Genomic DNA, 15,080 nt, shown 5'->3' with positions numbered 1-15,080 from the left:
TGAAAATATTTCGCCCCCCCCATTGGTGAAAGTTGGATCCGCTGGGGGGGGGGTAGCAGGGGGCACTTGTACCTTCAAAAGAAATAACAGGCAAATGCTATTTTTCCAAAATGGGAAATTCCCTTGTTTCAAAATAAATACACTTTTTAAAGTATACATTTTAGATTAATTTTCAGAAGCTCTAGTCTTATTAAAAATGACATCCCCTCCAATACAAATCCTATTATCTGGAGGTTACTCGCAAACGACCAGCACACTTCATCCCCTAGCTGCATTTTTAAACCATTTGCTTGGGCAGCATTTGCTCAGATAAAATCGAAATTAAGCGTATGTTTGATCCGGGCGCCTATTCTTAAATCAATACATGCTTTGGCAACAACACACACATATATCATCGTTCGTTAGTATATCATTGCATAATATCCTGTTATTTTGCAATAACAGCACCGTTCTTGTTACCAAAATGAATTAATTTCATTCTCGGAAATACGAACCTTATTTAATTTTCGGCTTAACGACCCTTATTTTGTTTTCGGACTAACGAATCTTCGGAATTAGGAACCTCATTTCGTTTTCGGATTAACGAACCTTTGGAATAACGAACCCTATTTCGTTTTCGGATTAACGAACCTTCGGAACAACGAACCTTATTTCGTTTTCGGAATAAGGCGCCAAATGTTCGGATTAATGAACCCTTTTTCGTTTTCGGATTAACGAACATCGAGGTATAGGCAATTTTCGTTTTTCAGAATTACGAACCTTTGGAATTACGAAGTGTAAACTTCATAACCGGTGTTAGATGGGTTATGAAGTGGTTCACCCGTTATTTAATTCATAGAAGGCAACAAGTGGTGGTCGATGTCAAATCTAATCTAAGTTATTTATCTTGTGGAATTCCTCAGGGGTCTGTATTAGGCTCCCTCCTCTTTCTTTTGTATATAAATGATGTAATTAATTGCTCCTCAGTTTTACAATTTTCATTATTTGCTGATGATTCCACTGTTACACTTGCTCACAAAAAAATTAATGATCTTATATCATCAGCAAATGATGAATTGGATAATCTACATAAATGGTTCGTTTGTAATAAACTGCTCTTGAATTCTGAGAATACCAAGTATATAATTTTTCGAGCAAGAGGCAGGATGGTTCCTCTGAATATAAATCATCGTATTATTGATGGTAATGCTATCTCTAAAAATGACAGTATCAAATTTTTAGGTGTCTTTTTAAATGAATATCTTTCTTGGAAACCCCATCTCAACTCAGTTTGTACTGAAATATCAAGATCTATCAGGGTTCTCTGCAGACTAAAATTTTAATCCCTCAGACTATTTTGATTATGTTATATAACAGTATTATTCTCCCACACTTAATCTACTGTAATATTGTCTGGGGTAACACATTTAAAACTCACTTAAATAGGTTAGGCCTTCTACAAAAGAAAGCAATCCGAATTATATGTAATGCTGCATTTAATAGTTATTCCAAACCGTTATTTACCCAATTAAACATTTTACCATTAAAGGGGAAGTTCACCCTGAAGAAAACTTTGTTGTAAAAATAGCAGAAAAAAATAGTAAAAAATATTGGTGAAGGTTTGAGGAAAATCCGTTAAAGAGTAAGAAAGTTATTAGAGTTCAAAGTTTTGGATTTGTGACGACATAAACAAGCAGCTGCCCCACGTGTTATGTAATATAAAATGCATGAAATTCATATTTTGTATGGTTCCTTGTGACTTAATTTTGTTTTCTATTCACGATCGGATGTGAAATGATTCGTCTATTGATATACATCAGGTACAGCGAAAACCATTTTCAATTTTCTGAAAAAAATGACATTTTATTGATTTTTTACCATTCGCTATGTAGGGATGCTGCTCGCATATGATGTCACAAATCAAATAATTGAAAGTCTAATAACTTTTTAATTATTTGATGAATTTTTCTCAAACCTTCGGCAATATTTTTTATTATTTTTTCTGCTATTTTTACAATAAACTTTTTGTCAGAGTGAACTTCCCCTTTAAATGATCATTGAATTCACTTGTTTTGATGTACAAGTTCCATACTAAAATTTTACCTCTTAAGAGATATTTTTGCCCCAAATTCATCAGTTCATACTCGTCAATGTGATCTCATTCGTCTCCCTCAAGTTCGAACTTCTGTCGTTTCTAATTCTTTTAAAATGACTTTCCCTAAATTATGGAATAAACTTCCCAATGACTTTAAAAACAGCTCCACTATTACTAGATTAAAAAAGTTATGCAGGGCAATGTTAACCTCTTAACCTCCTGAAATTACCAATCTACTCCTTTCTTCTTTTTTTTTTGCTGCATGAGTGTGTCATTATGTTTGTGTTTTTGATAATTGTTGATATATATTGTAATGAAATGAAACGTTTATTTTCAAATGTTTAGCATGGTTTTGGAATGTTGATGAGCGTAGAATAATTCTTAATCCATGTACATAGTTGCATAGGGAAATTCAGTAATCGTTTGTAATCGATTATGTACATATTTTCTTTTTAAAATGTATGTAAGCACTATTTGCTGAGAAATAACGATGTTTTCAACTGTATGATTATGTTAGATATGTATCTTTAATTTTTCTTCACTGTTCGGGTATAAATAGAAGTGACAATTACCATAGATGCTGTTAAAAATATGTATTTCATGACTAACTAGTTTTAAAAGATGATTAAATTTTACGGCCTGACAACCTCCCTCAATTGAACTCCAATCTCGATTACAAGCCAGGCGATATGCTTGATAGTAGGATTCAGAACGAAATTCTGTTCAATTTATATGGGAAATTGCTGCGACAGGATGAGCTTGATTACTCCTCAGTAAATTTAAAAGAACTGAATGCATCTTTTCCTGTTTGTCATTATTTTGTTGTACGAAGATACAATACAAGTATACCTGGTCTGAAAAGCAGAAGTACAGACTGGAAGTGAGAGTACGGAAAATACTGACTTTACCGAAATACGGAAAATATTGACTACTGAGATACGGACAATACTGAATTTACCGAAATTACTGAGAATACTGAAATTTTACTGAAAATAATGAGATGAGCGAGGATACTGAAAGTACTGAAATTAGTGAGATATCGAAACACTGAAATTACGGAGTTACTCAGTGATTACTGGAATGATTGAGATAATGATGATACAGAATGACAGAGATGTTGAAATCCATGAGATTTAATTAAGTTACTGAGAAGGAGCAAAGAGTCAGAAGTGAAGAAGACGGACTTTACACCAACTGGTTGTATATTGCAGCCGAAACGAACCAGCTCGTCAGGATAGAAAGTCAGTTCGGCTATAATATGTTACCTGGTGGCCTGGCCCCTTTTATAAGCCTTGCTTTTCCGAGGTCACCTTACCATCATTGTTAGTTCCCATCATTGTTGCCATTTTGTTTGTATTGTTTTTATATTTGATGGTTAAACAATAAATTGAATTGCATTGAACTGAACATTCTCTGTCTCCATTCACTGAAATGAGCAGAAGGTTCACCTATCTTTAATGTCATTTCTTTGTTTTACTAATTAAGAAAGTTTTAAAGCTAGCAAAGTCAGGGATCTTATTTTGAAATTTGCAGAAGCAGATAAAATATTCTAATGGTAGAAAAGTTCATGAGATATGGAGATCTCTGTGAACACCAAATATTCTTTCAAAATCCGATAAAAATTATTTCCTTTCTGATTGATTGAAATGAACCTTTTTGCCACAAAGTACTTTGTATTAGGAGTGGGATATAAATGGGTGATTTTTGGTTTTACTGTGAAAACAGTTTTTTTGTGTTCCTTTTACCTTATCTCAACATGAAATGACAATATTTTTTGTCTCGGGTCCGAGAAAAAAATGTGCCGGGCCAAAATCCAAAATGGCCGCCAAAACCCCCCAAAATCACAGTTTTGGCCACAACTTCTTTATTTGGTGGTCTTTTTCTCTGGTTTTGGTGTCTATTCATATGTTTTAGGGGGCAGGCAATTTGTTTTTTCCTATAATTAGCACTTTAAAGCATTATTTGTAGAGTTAAAACAAGGCTCCACATTAACTATTTTTGGTGGTGGCCCGTTCGGGCCACCAAAACCTTCAAATAATTTTTTTTTGGTGGCCCATTAGTAAAGTTTGGTGGCCCGAAAAATATAAAGAAAAACATTAATTTAAAATGAATAAAACAAAGTGAAATATTCTGCAGTCACTAGTTAACACATACCACTATTCTTTGTACATCTTGTATGTAAATCGTGCTTGCTGTTATTTTACTTTGCTTATTTTGTGGTAATATATAAATTGTTCTATCATTGTAAATATGAAATGATTGAAAGAGAATAAAAGAATTGTATTGTTCCCAGGTTGTGCATTTTTAATCTCCGTGTCGACACACACTCATAATGATAAAGTAAATAAATAGTGCATTTAGCAAACTCAGATAGATTTACAAAACAATTATTTTTCCTTTCTTCCTTTTTGATCATAAAACCTAGATTATGCAGGCCCCAAATCCAGTTTATTTTCTCTTTTCCAGCATATTATAGCAGGAGAAAATCACAGAAAAATATGCTGCAGAATTTATAGAACAAAAGAAAAAATGAAGAAAGAAATGAAAACAAAGAACAGGAAAAAAACATTTGAGGAAAAAACAAGAAAATGTAACTTTGTAAGAAAAATGAATAAGACAAAATTATCAAAAAATGGGGAAAATTATTATTATTATTCAGTAGAAACATGTTCTTTAATCAGGCATATTCAATGGGAAGGGGTATAAATGGTTTAATCACTGTAAAAAAAAATGAAAGAAAAAAAATGAGAAAACGGCAAAAATTATCTGGAAAAAACAGTGAGAAAATTCCTTCCCTATATTTGACAAAATGATGGAAAAATTCACATTTCATATCAATGAAATGCCTTCCCAAAGTATTTACTTCCTTAAGAGTGGTTTAAGAAGTCATTTGTAAACAAGAAAGAAAGAAGCTGCCTATTTATTTTTGGCTAGAAGAGACACAGCTTCGAAATAAACCAAATATCAACATACATACAAATGCACATACGGGACTGTGATGTACTCACCTATGTGTTTTATGTGTATTAATGCATTTGGAAATCGGTCTTTTTGAGTCAAAAGAGAGGTCATAATTCCTCCTTATAATGCTTGCAGATAATCAGGTTTCAGTAATACGGACTGTAGAAGGGCATTTCATTGGTGTAAAATGTGACTTTGACGTAGATTTTTCAGAGTTCTGGGGAAGATTTCTTAGCAGTAACATTTCGTATCGCAGCTCCCTGAGTACGAGTCTGAATAGTCTGCTCGTGCACAGCTAGCTGCAGTGGTTTCATGCACGCAAAGCTCAGCCAGACAGCAGGCGCGGCCGGCTGAATAATAGTTACTGTATGCTAGCGGTAGTAGGCCTACGTACTGTCATGACTATGCAATCTTTGTGTGTGTGTGTATTTGTGTGTAGATTAACAAAAAAGGCGCATGACGAATTGGCTTGCAATTTGAACTGCAGAAAGTTGATAAATACATGCAAAATCGGGAGAAAAATTGCGCTACTTTGAAAATTATTGGTTGCCCGATTCGGGCCACCAAAACTTAACATTTTTTCAATAATGGTTGCCCGAGATGAATTTTTGGTGGCCCCGGGCCACCGCTAATGTCGAGCCTTGGTTAAAAGGTAATTATACCTAAATTTTCCAATTTTTATAGCCTTTTTCAGCCAAATGTAGGTTTTATCGTCCTGGAGTTCTTGGATATTAGATGGTACGAGGTCAACAATAGCAAGCAGCTTCATAGAGCTATATTGCTTTTATTTCTCTACTATTGGTTTACGGATATTTGTGAAATATATCTTATTAAATAAAAAATGTTAATTATCCATAGGGGCAATACAGTATACAATGTACTGTTACTGTACATACTACACTGCATATTTCTATGTGTATGCATTGACCACCATGACATATGACAAGGCCTGTATATAAACTATAGTGTTATAGTGTTAAGGTTTAAAATTAGATTGTGAATTGTAAATTTGATTGCTTGTCAGCTGATGTACATGATGAAACCAGCAACGTAAATTGCACATACATGTAAAATATCACCATATAGTAAATAGTGGTAGTAAAATACGAGCTGTGATTGGCTGGATTTGTACCACGTGACCTCCCTTCAAAAAGTTATATTGTACATATGTACAATATAACTTTCGATTTTTGGATGGCAAAATCCATGATGGGGGGCTTAGATTAAGGGATCTATTTACTATAATAAATAGTGAACGTTCTATCATACAATATTACTTGACTATATGAACTCCAAATATAAAATTATCCCTCGTGCAAGCCTATTTCACCTCGGCCTTCGGCCTCGGTGAAATAAACCTGCACTCGGGATAATTTCATATTTGTCGTACATATAATCCAGTATATTGTACAATAGATTGTACACTATTTATATAATACGTACATCACATACATGTATCTACATGTAGCCATATCTTCTTCATTTGGAGGCTTTTTTTACCTGGTTGTGGTGTCTAACTGGCCTATGTTTATGGGGTCAGGTAACTATATAATCATGGTAAATGTTGATCAACGGCCAATCAGAATCAAGGATTCCATGTAAGTTACCATTATAAAGTTAACATTAAATGGTAAATTTGTATGCAACGGGGCCCAGAATATCTACAGTGTAAATGCCATGATCATGATGATGTGGGGTTAATTACCTTTCTCCGCCCCCTGAATTAGCATATTTGACAAAACATGTCCTCAGTTTCTGAGACAAAACATTTCTTCAATTTCTGAGGCATCTAATTCTAAACCTACATGTAAGAGCTCATTTCTACAGTTTATACATGCCTTGTCATGGTGGCCAATGCATTTTGCAGTGCAGTATGTACAGTACATTGTATACTGTATAGCCCCTATGGATAATTAAATTTTTTTTTTATTTAAGATATATTTCACAAATATCCGTAAAACCCATAGTAGAGGAATAAAAGCGATATAGCTCTATGAAGCTGCTTGCTATTGTTGACCTCATACCATCTAATATCCAAGAACCCCAGGACGATAAAATCTACTTTTTGACTGAAAAAAGGCTATAAAAATTGAAAAATTTAGGTATAATTACCTTTTAACTATACAAATAATGGTTGAAAAGTATAGGAAAAGCAAATTGCCTGCCCCCAAATACATATGAATAGACACCAAAACCAAAGAAAAAGACCACCAAATAAAGAAGTTGTGGCCAAAACTGTGATTTTGGGTGGTTTTGGCGGCCATTTTGGATTTTGGCCCGGCACACTTTTTTCTTGGACCCAAGACAAAAAATATTGTCATTTCATGTTGAGATACATTACAAGGAATAAAAGAAAACTGTTCCCATATTGAAATTACAAAAAAAGTATTTTTGACCCATGTATAGCCCACTCCTATTTGTATTAGAGGACAGGAAATAAGCAAATTTGCAAGAACATCTCGGGTGAGATTGTACTGAGATTCAAAAGCATTTTGGATATTGCTTGAAGTAGATATATGCCTTGTTCAAAATCAATTTTTGGCCACCATTCAAACAATTAGTGATGAACTAGGGTCTGAACAGCAAACTACCGTGAGCGGGCCGATGTGGGTTCAGAGCAGATTTGCATTACATATACTTGTAGGTCCCAACATGTCCTAACAAGACCGAATTTGCATTTGAGCAACTTTGGTGGGATATGCTATGTTTTCATGTTGATCATTTTTTTGGGGTACCCTGGTTAGAACTGAGCTGGACCTTAGAATCATGGGGAAAAAGCAATGAAAAGCAGCTTGTAAGATTCCTGCTGAAAATCACAGAGCTGAATTTTGGTACAGTGCCTTTGGAGGGACAACATATAAGCTGTCTTCAGGAGAAAAACCATTGCTTGATGAGTTGAACTTGATCCTTAGGTTTCTCAAGGATTTGCTAATAGTCAATCTGAAGTGTGCAGCCAACTGTGGTTTGGCGTGAAAAAAGACATTGAAGCTGCCAAGTCCTGTTTGGACAATGCCTAAAATGTTAAAAGAGGAATATTGGTATCCAATAGTTTAAAAAAAAGAAGTCATACATGACATCATTGGCTAGGTACCAGACCATGCCAGGTGATATGAGTGATTATTGAGAATACCCCTTTCTTACAAGGAAAAATGATTCCATCAGTAGTGAATGTTGAGTTGTAAACCTGTAAACTGTCATATACACATAAAGAGAAGGAGTAAAGTTTTAAATGACATCAGGGTTCCGCAACACAAAGATATAGTGATCAATCGCTAAATAAACTGACCAATTAGTATCAATGCTACACGCGCATTTGGTTCAAAATTCTGACCAGGAACCAATCAGTGCAGTTCTTTCATATTTGCAATTCATCGCAAACCTTTGTGTTACGGAGCCCAGGCCACAAAAAGAATATTTGAATTGATGTCAATGCCAAGACCACATAACACCTCCTTCAAGTGCCACCTCAAAAGAGGAGAGTGGTAAAAGTCCGAATGTGACAATGATGCGGTATGGTATAGGGAATGTGAGTTGATGGGCAAATAATATGAGACCTTTCGTTTTCTGAGACAAGCCGTGTGGACGTACGAGATAAAGGGATTTTTGGAGCACTGCGCATGCACGAAGTAATCTCTGACGAGCCTTCTCGTTCACTGCCCAAATCTGTGACTCGTATTTGAGGGTTTTGACGCTCGGTGTCATAGTGCTCGAACGAGCGCTTATTTGTGCATGATGATGTCATCCAAGCTTAGCAAAAATGAATGAAGCCGCATCAACACTTGAGTTTTGTTGATTCAGCAGGGTTGGTAAACTGCAAATTACTGCTTGTTACCAGCTTTTCCATTACATTAGTGTGTCCTGTTTTCAGACACTACATATCCGAAAGGTAATTGATGTTCTATTTCCAAACAACTGTGTTTTTGCGGCTTTTTGCGCAAGAGTGCGAGTGTTGCACCCTCAGTTGCCCAACTGGTTCGTAGGGTGATGCTACGCCTGATTCTCCGGCCGAGTATTGGCTGCTCGCTATCACGCTGGTATATGCTGTGGTCTGGTACTGGCCCAGTATGGGTACCTCCATTAATTCGAAACTGTTTTCATCAATGTATGAACGTGATACTGAACGAGCGGTGTCACCACTTCCGGTGAACTAGGAATACGTTGCAGTTGCAGACAATCAAAAGCTTTGTATTATCAACTTTGAAGAAGGCAGTTGTTATGTAATTAAAGATCAAATCCACCCCAGAAAAAGTTTAAGTAAATAGAGAAAAATCAAACATGAACAATGCTGAAAATTTCATCAAAATGGGATGTGAAATAAGAAAGTTACATGTATGACATATTAAAGTTCCGCTTATTTTTCCCAAAACAGTTCTATGCGCAACTCAGTGATATGAAAATGAGAGAGTCGATCATGTCACTCGCTATTTCTTTTGTTTTTTATTGTTTGAATAATACAATATTTCAATATTTATGAAATTGACAAGTAGGACCCCCTTGCTTGAACCACAAAATTGTTAAACTAATGTAATTTCATGTGTTCAGGGAGGAATGAAACTTTGTTTCATATGACAGTAAGGGCTTTAAACTTAAAGGCTATGAATCAATCACCACTACTAATTATATACAATGTATGACTGGCATGGGCGACTACCGGTTTAATTTGAATTCTACAATTAAAGTAGATATGATTGAAAAATGGTGCGTGAGTGAAACAACAAATTTTGGACATGGGTTTCTCACCATTATCACTTAAGATTGGATTCATGCCCAAATAGAGCTCTGTCAATGCGTATTGTGAGTACCCATACGTGTACATAAAAAGTGTACCTACTAACACATACATGTATAGTCAAAACCAATGACCTTCTCTATAGAAAATGGTGCCCTCCTATATATCGTGAGTGACACAACATCCAAAACGTGAGTGACAAGACAAGTGCAAAAATGCAACATTTATCTCAACAATGAAAGTATTTTTGGCATGATGTACAAGAGTGAAATCCCATCAACTAAAAAACAAGCTTAAAGGTCAAGTCCACTTCAGAAAAATGTTGATTTGAATCAATAGAGAAAAATCAGACAAGCACAATGCTATAAATTTCTTTAAAATCGGATGTAAAATAAGAAAGTTATGACATTTCAAAGTTTCGCTTTAATATTTTTAACAAAATAGTTATATGAACGAGCCAATTACATCCAAATGAGAGAGTTGATGATGTCACTCACTCACTATTTCTTTTGTTTTTTATTGTTTGAATTATACAATATTTCAATTTTTACGAATTTGACGATTGGGGCCTCCTTGCCCGAAGCACAAAATGTTAAAATAATGGAATTCCATGTTTTCAGGGAGTAATGACACTTCATTTCACACGACAATGACGAGAAAATAAAAATATTTCATATAATAAAATACAAAAGAAATAGTGAGTGAGTGATGTCATCAGTTCCTCATTTGCATACCAACCAAGATGTGCATATAACTGTTTTGTGAAATGAAGCAAAACTTTTATGTTGGGCTGGACTTGTCCTTTAAAGGACAAGTCCACCCTAACAAAAACTTGATTTGAATAAAAAGAGAAAAATTCAACAAGCATAACACTGAAAATTTCATCAAAATCGGATATAAAATAAAAAAGTTATGGCATCTTAAATTTTCGTGTAATTACACAAAACAGTTATATGCACATCCTATTCGGTATGCAAATTGGTAGACTGAAGACGTCTCCCACTCACTATTTCTTTTGTATTTTATTACATGAAATATTCTAATTTTCTCCTCCTTGTCAATTGAAACAAAGTTTTATTTCTCCCTGAACATGTGGAATTACCATTATTTTTACAGTTTATGGTGAAGTTAAGTTGGTCCTTATTGTCAAATCTGTAAAAATTGAAATATTGTATCATTCAAACAATATAAACAAAAGAAATAGTGAGTGATAATCATCATCATCGACTCTCTCATTTGCATATCTCGGTGTTGTGCATTGAACTGTTTTGTGAAAAATAAGCGAAATTTAAACATGTCATAACTTGTCTCGCAATCTACTATGGTCAACAAGTACACCCCAAAGACCCTATCCCTGATCACAGACGTGACAGGTATTACATCGGAGAGACAGCCCGACCGATAGTTGAACGCATTTCTGAACACAAGCGCGATTTTCGGTTATAGCGAAGCGACACATCCGCTGTGGCAGATCATGCTTGGGAGAAGCAACACCACCCAGATTGGGAGGGTGTACATTGCATTGATAAAGAAAGACATTGGTATACACGCATCATTAAGGAGGCTATTAGTATACGTCTTTGTCCTAACAACTTCAACAGAGACAGCGGGATCGACATCCCCGATTTCTGGATGCGAACCATCCGACAGCACAATACCCCCTTACCTGGCAGTGCACGCCGACCCGATCGTTCCCGGCCCCGAACGAGGGACCGCTCAGCTAGTCAACCCCCGCCCACGGGAAACTAGCGAGCCCGCCAATTTTTGTCTCATTTGCATATTACCCACGGCGTATTTGCATATACCCCGGCTTATTTGCATATACCCCCGGCTTATTTGCATAACTCCTGACCAATCACACAACGGATCAGTGCCCACCTATTGTTCTCGCGTTCGTGCGTACGGTCCTGGAGATTAGTATAAATAGAGTACGATATCAGACAATTTTCGTCACTTGATAAAGAGTTGCAGCGGCACTCGAAAGCTCGTGAACTTGTAAGCTAGTGAACACTTTTTGCGAGAGTGATCACGAATTTCCTAGAAAGCCAGTGAACACTTTTTGCGAGAGTGATCACGAATTTCCTTGTTGACCATAGTAGATTGCGAGACAAGTGAATACCCTCTAGCGATTATTTCAATCCGCAATAATGAACCTATTTAGTATGTCATAACTTTCTTATTTTACATCCGATTTCGATGAAATTTACAGTTTATGTTTGTTTGATTTTTCTTTATCGATTCAAATCAACAATTCTCTGGGGTGGACTTGGCCTTTAAGAGGATATACAGTAGGTATTAAAAAGAATATGTGTGGTTTAATTGGTTTAGGATCACACTTTTCATAGGCTAGGCACATTTAGCAGCTTGAAGACAAGAATACTGTTATCTTCTTGGCCAAAGAAAAGTGTATAGAGGTAGAAGTGAAATGGAGAGGTGAGAAAATGGAGGTTAGGAAGTAGAGTAAGGTCCTTCAGAGTGATTGCAAGTTTTAAAGAGGACTTTAAACAAGAAAGAGTGGAAAGCTTGAGTAATAAGCAGGATGAGATGCTTTTAAATTAGGAGAAGGCTAGTTAGGTTAGAGAGGTGAGAAAGCTTTAAGTAGATGAGAGAAGGCTAGCTTGAGTCGGGAATGGAGCTGTAGAGCAAGATTGGGAGAGAAGGCTCTAAGTATTATATTGTCCTCTTATCTATTTTTATTCTTTTATATTTAACTTGTGTGTAGGAAGAATGTGACAACTATATTCGAAGTGTGACTTTTCTTCACGAAGACTGTCCATCTGATAACTGCAAAGTCTTAGTTTGTGGAACCAATGCCATTATTCCACGCTGCGGGATATGTAACTATACTGCCGAAGAGGTAAGATTAGTTCATGTATTCCACTTTATTTTGATTAACAATTATGAACTAATTCAATTCAAAACCACTTCAAAGCAATTAAGCACACACTAAAAAGTGTCAAACAGGAAGTACTATAAAAGACAGGTTCACCCGATATAATCTATTGCAATTGATTTCTAGGAAATTGTAAGAGCATTTTGTACATACATTCCATTCTATAGAATCTTCTTATCAAAGTTCCAAATAGTGGTAGAAAACAATGAATTGAAATTGAAGTCTTCTTTCTTAAGTTGTCTTGTCGGAATAAAAGAAATTCAATACCAAATCTTAATGCTGTATAAGCTGTAATTTTCGTGGATGGTCTTATTTTCATGGATTTTGTGAATTGCCGATTGGCTGCAAATTTAGCAACACAGGAAAATATTAACACATTTAGTAATTGGTGGCAATGTCCTCTACAGCAAATCTTTACGATAATTGCAAACATCCATTGTGGTGAAAATATGAAGATTAGATAGTAATTTGGAATTTCGCTTTTTGTATTCTTCAAACAAATCAGAGCCTAAATTATTTCCTAACTTAGGTTTATCAATATTTATTCACTCACTGCAATATTACCTTGTATTTTCCTAAATTATTTGATTTTTGTCTCACCTGCGAAGCAAAGTGAGACTAGGCGCCGCTTTTCCGACGACGGCGGCGGCGTCAACATCAAATCTTAACCTGAGGTTAAGTTTTTGAAATGACGTCATAACTTAGAAAGTATATGGACCTAGTTAATAAAACTTGGCCATAAGGTTAATCAACTATTACTGAACATCCTAATAGAGTTTCATGTCACATTACCAAGGTAAAAGGTCATTTAGGCATTTCGATGTTGATTCCTCCAACATGGTCTAAGTTCATTGACCCTAAATTTTAGGGTCAATGAACTTAGACCATGTTGGAGGAATCAACATCGAAATCTTAACCTGAGGTTAAGTTTTTGAAATGTCATCATAACTTAGAAAATATATGGACCTAGTTCATGAAACTTGGACATAAGGTTAATCAAGTATCACTGAACATCCTGCATGAGTTTCACATCACATGACCAAGGTCAAAGGTCATTTAGGGTCAATGAACTTTGGCCGAATTGGGGATATCTGTTGAATTCCCATCATAACTTTGAAAGTTTATGGATCTGATTCATGAAACTTAGACATAATAGTAATCAAGCATCACTGAAAATTTTGTGCAAGTTTCAGGTCTCATGATTAAGGTCAAAGGTCATTTAGGGTCAATGAACTTTGGCTGAATCGGGGGTATCTGTTGAATTACCATCATAACTTTGAATGTTTATTGGTCTAGTTCATTAAACTTGGACATTAGAGTAATCAAGTATCACTAAACATCCTGTGCGCGTTTCAGGTCACATGACCAAGGTCAAAGGTCAATGAACTTTGGGTGAATTGGGTGTATCTGTTGAATTACCATCATAACTTTGAAAGTTTATGGGCAATTCCACATGGGAGAGGGTAAAAACAGTAAAATTCAAAATTAGTAATATGCATCTGAATGTGAATGTCCTTTTTACACAAAACCTTATATTTTAAGGAACTGAAAACCTTTTACAAATATCTGTTACGGTTTTTGTGGAGCAATCTTTTGAATTTTATGACCATTTTCAATTAGAGAACATGTATTTTACATTATTTTGGATAAATTTGATAACTAAAAAAATATTTTACAATTTTGGTTCAAAATCATCTAATGTTGTGTGTGAAGGTGTAATAATTACCAGTAGCAAATGTCTTTATCATGGGTATTTTCAAATTTCTCAGAGAAAATTTTGCAATCTACTACAAAAACGGATGTAATTCCGTTACCATGAAACTGAAAAGTTTTTCCTATGAACTAAATACTTGCTTGAATTTTATATAATTCTGAATTCTCTGATTTCACGTGACTTGCTAAAGACTGAGCAACATTTTTTTGAAATATCATTTCTAATTCTGCTGTAACTGTGGTAACGGAATTACATGGTAACGGAATTACCATTATCATATCTTTAAAGGGGTGTGCGTTAGCCAATTTTGTTCCAATGGCATGTTGATATCTTAGCTGTAGATCACAGTTATAAACATTAAAAGCCTTCTGATTAGTAATTACACTCCAAATCAGGATGAAATTATACAATTACTTGACAACAAGTCCCATTCAATATGGCCAGAGTATAACATTCAGAAAAAGGGCAAGATAATGTACATTAGCATCAATAAAGTATATTGATGGAGCATACAATGTAGGTGAATGCCTTACAAAGGATTAATGGGCAATCAATTCTTGGGGAGGAGCAGAAAAATGATTACGCAGGATGATCTTAACAAAATTCTCATTCAGATTGATTTTGCAAAAAATGTCATTGCCAAATACCAGTTCTAATGAGATCCAAAATACTGGACGCACAATCACGAAGTGACCATGTTCACTGTGTG

General features: G+C 35.3%; 1 protein-coding gene across 1 annotated transcript in view; it reads left to right on the top strand.

Annotated features, from left to right (window-relative positions):
• LOC121430086 (semaphorin-1A-like) overlaps positions 1-15,080 on the top strand; it is a 106,392-nt gene that overhangs the window by 43,289 nt on the left and 48,023 nt on the right. The window contains exon 5 of the mRNA XM_041627362.1: positions 12,487-12,621. Coding sequence (XP_041483296.1) covers positions 12,487-12,621 — 135 coding nt within the window. The remainder of the gene's footprint in view (positions 1-12,486; positions 12,622-15,080) is intronic.

This window comes from Lytechinus variegatus, chromosome 1 (genome assembly GCF_018143015.1).
Source record: "Lytechinus variegatus isolate NC3 chromosome 1, Lvar_3.0, whole genome shotgun sequence".
Classification (NCBI taxonomy): domain Eukaryota; kingdom Metazoa; phylum Echinodermata; class Echinoidea; order Temnopleuroida; family Toxopneustidae; genus Lytechinus; species Lytechinus variegatus.
Note: the sequence above shows the minus strand (reverse complement) of the source record. Positions and strands in the feature narration are given on the sequence as shown.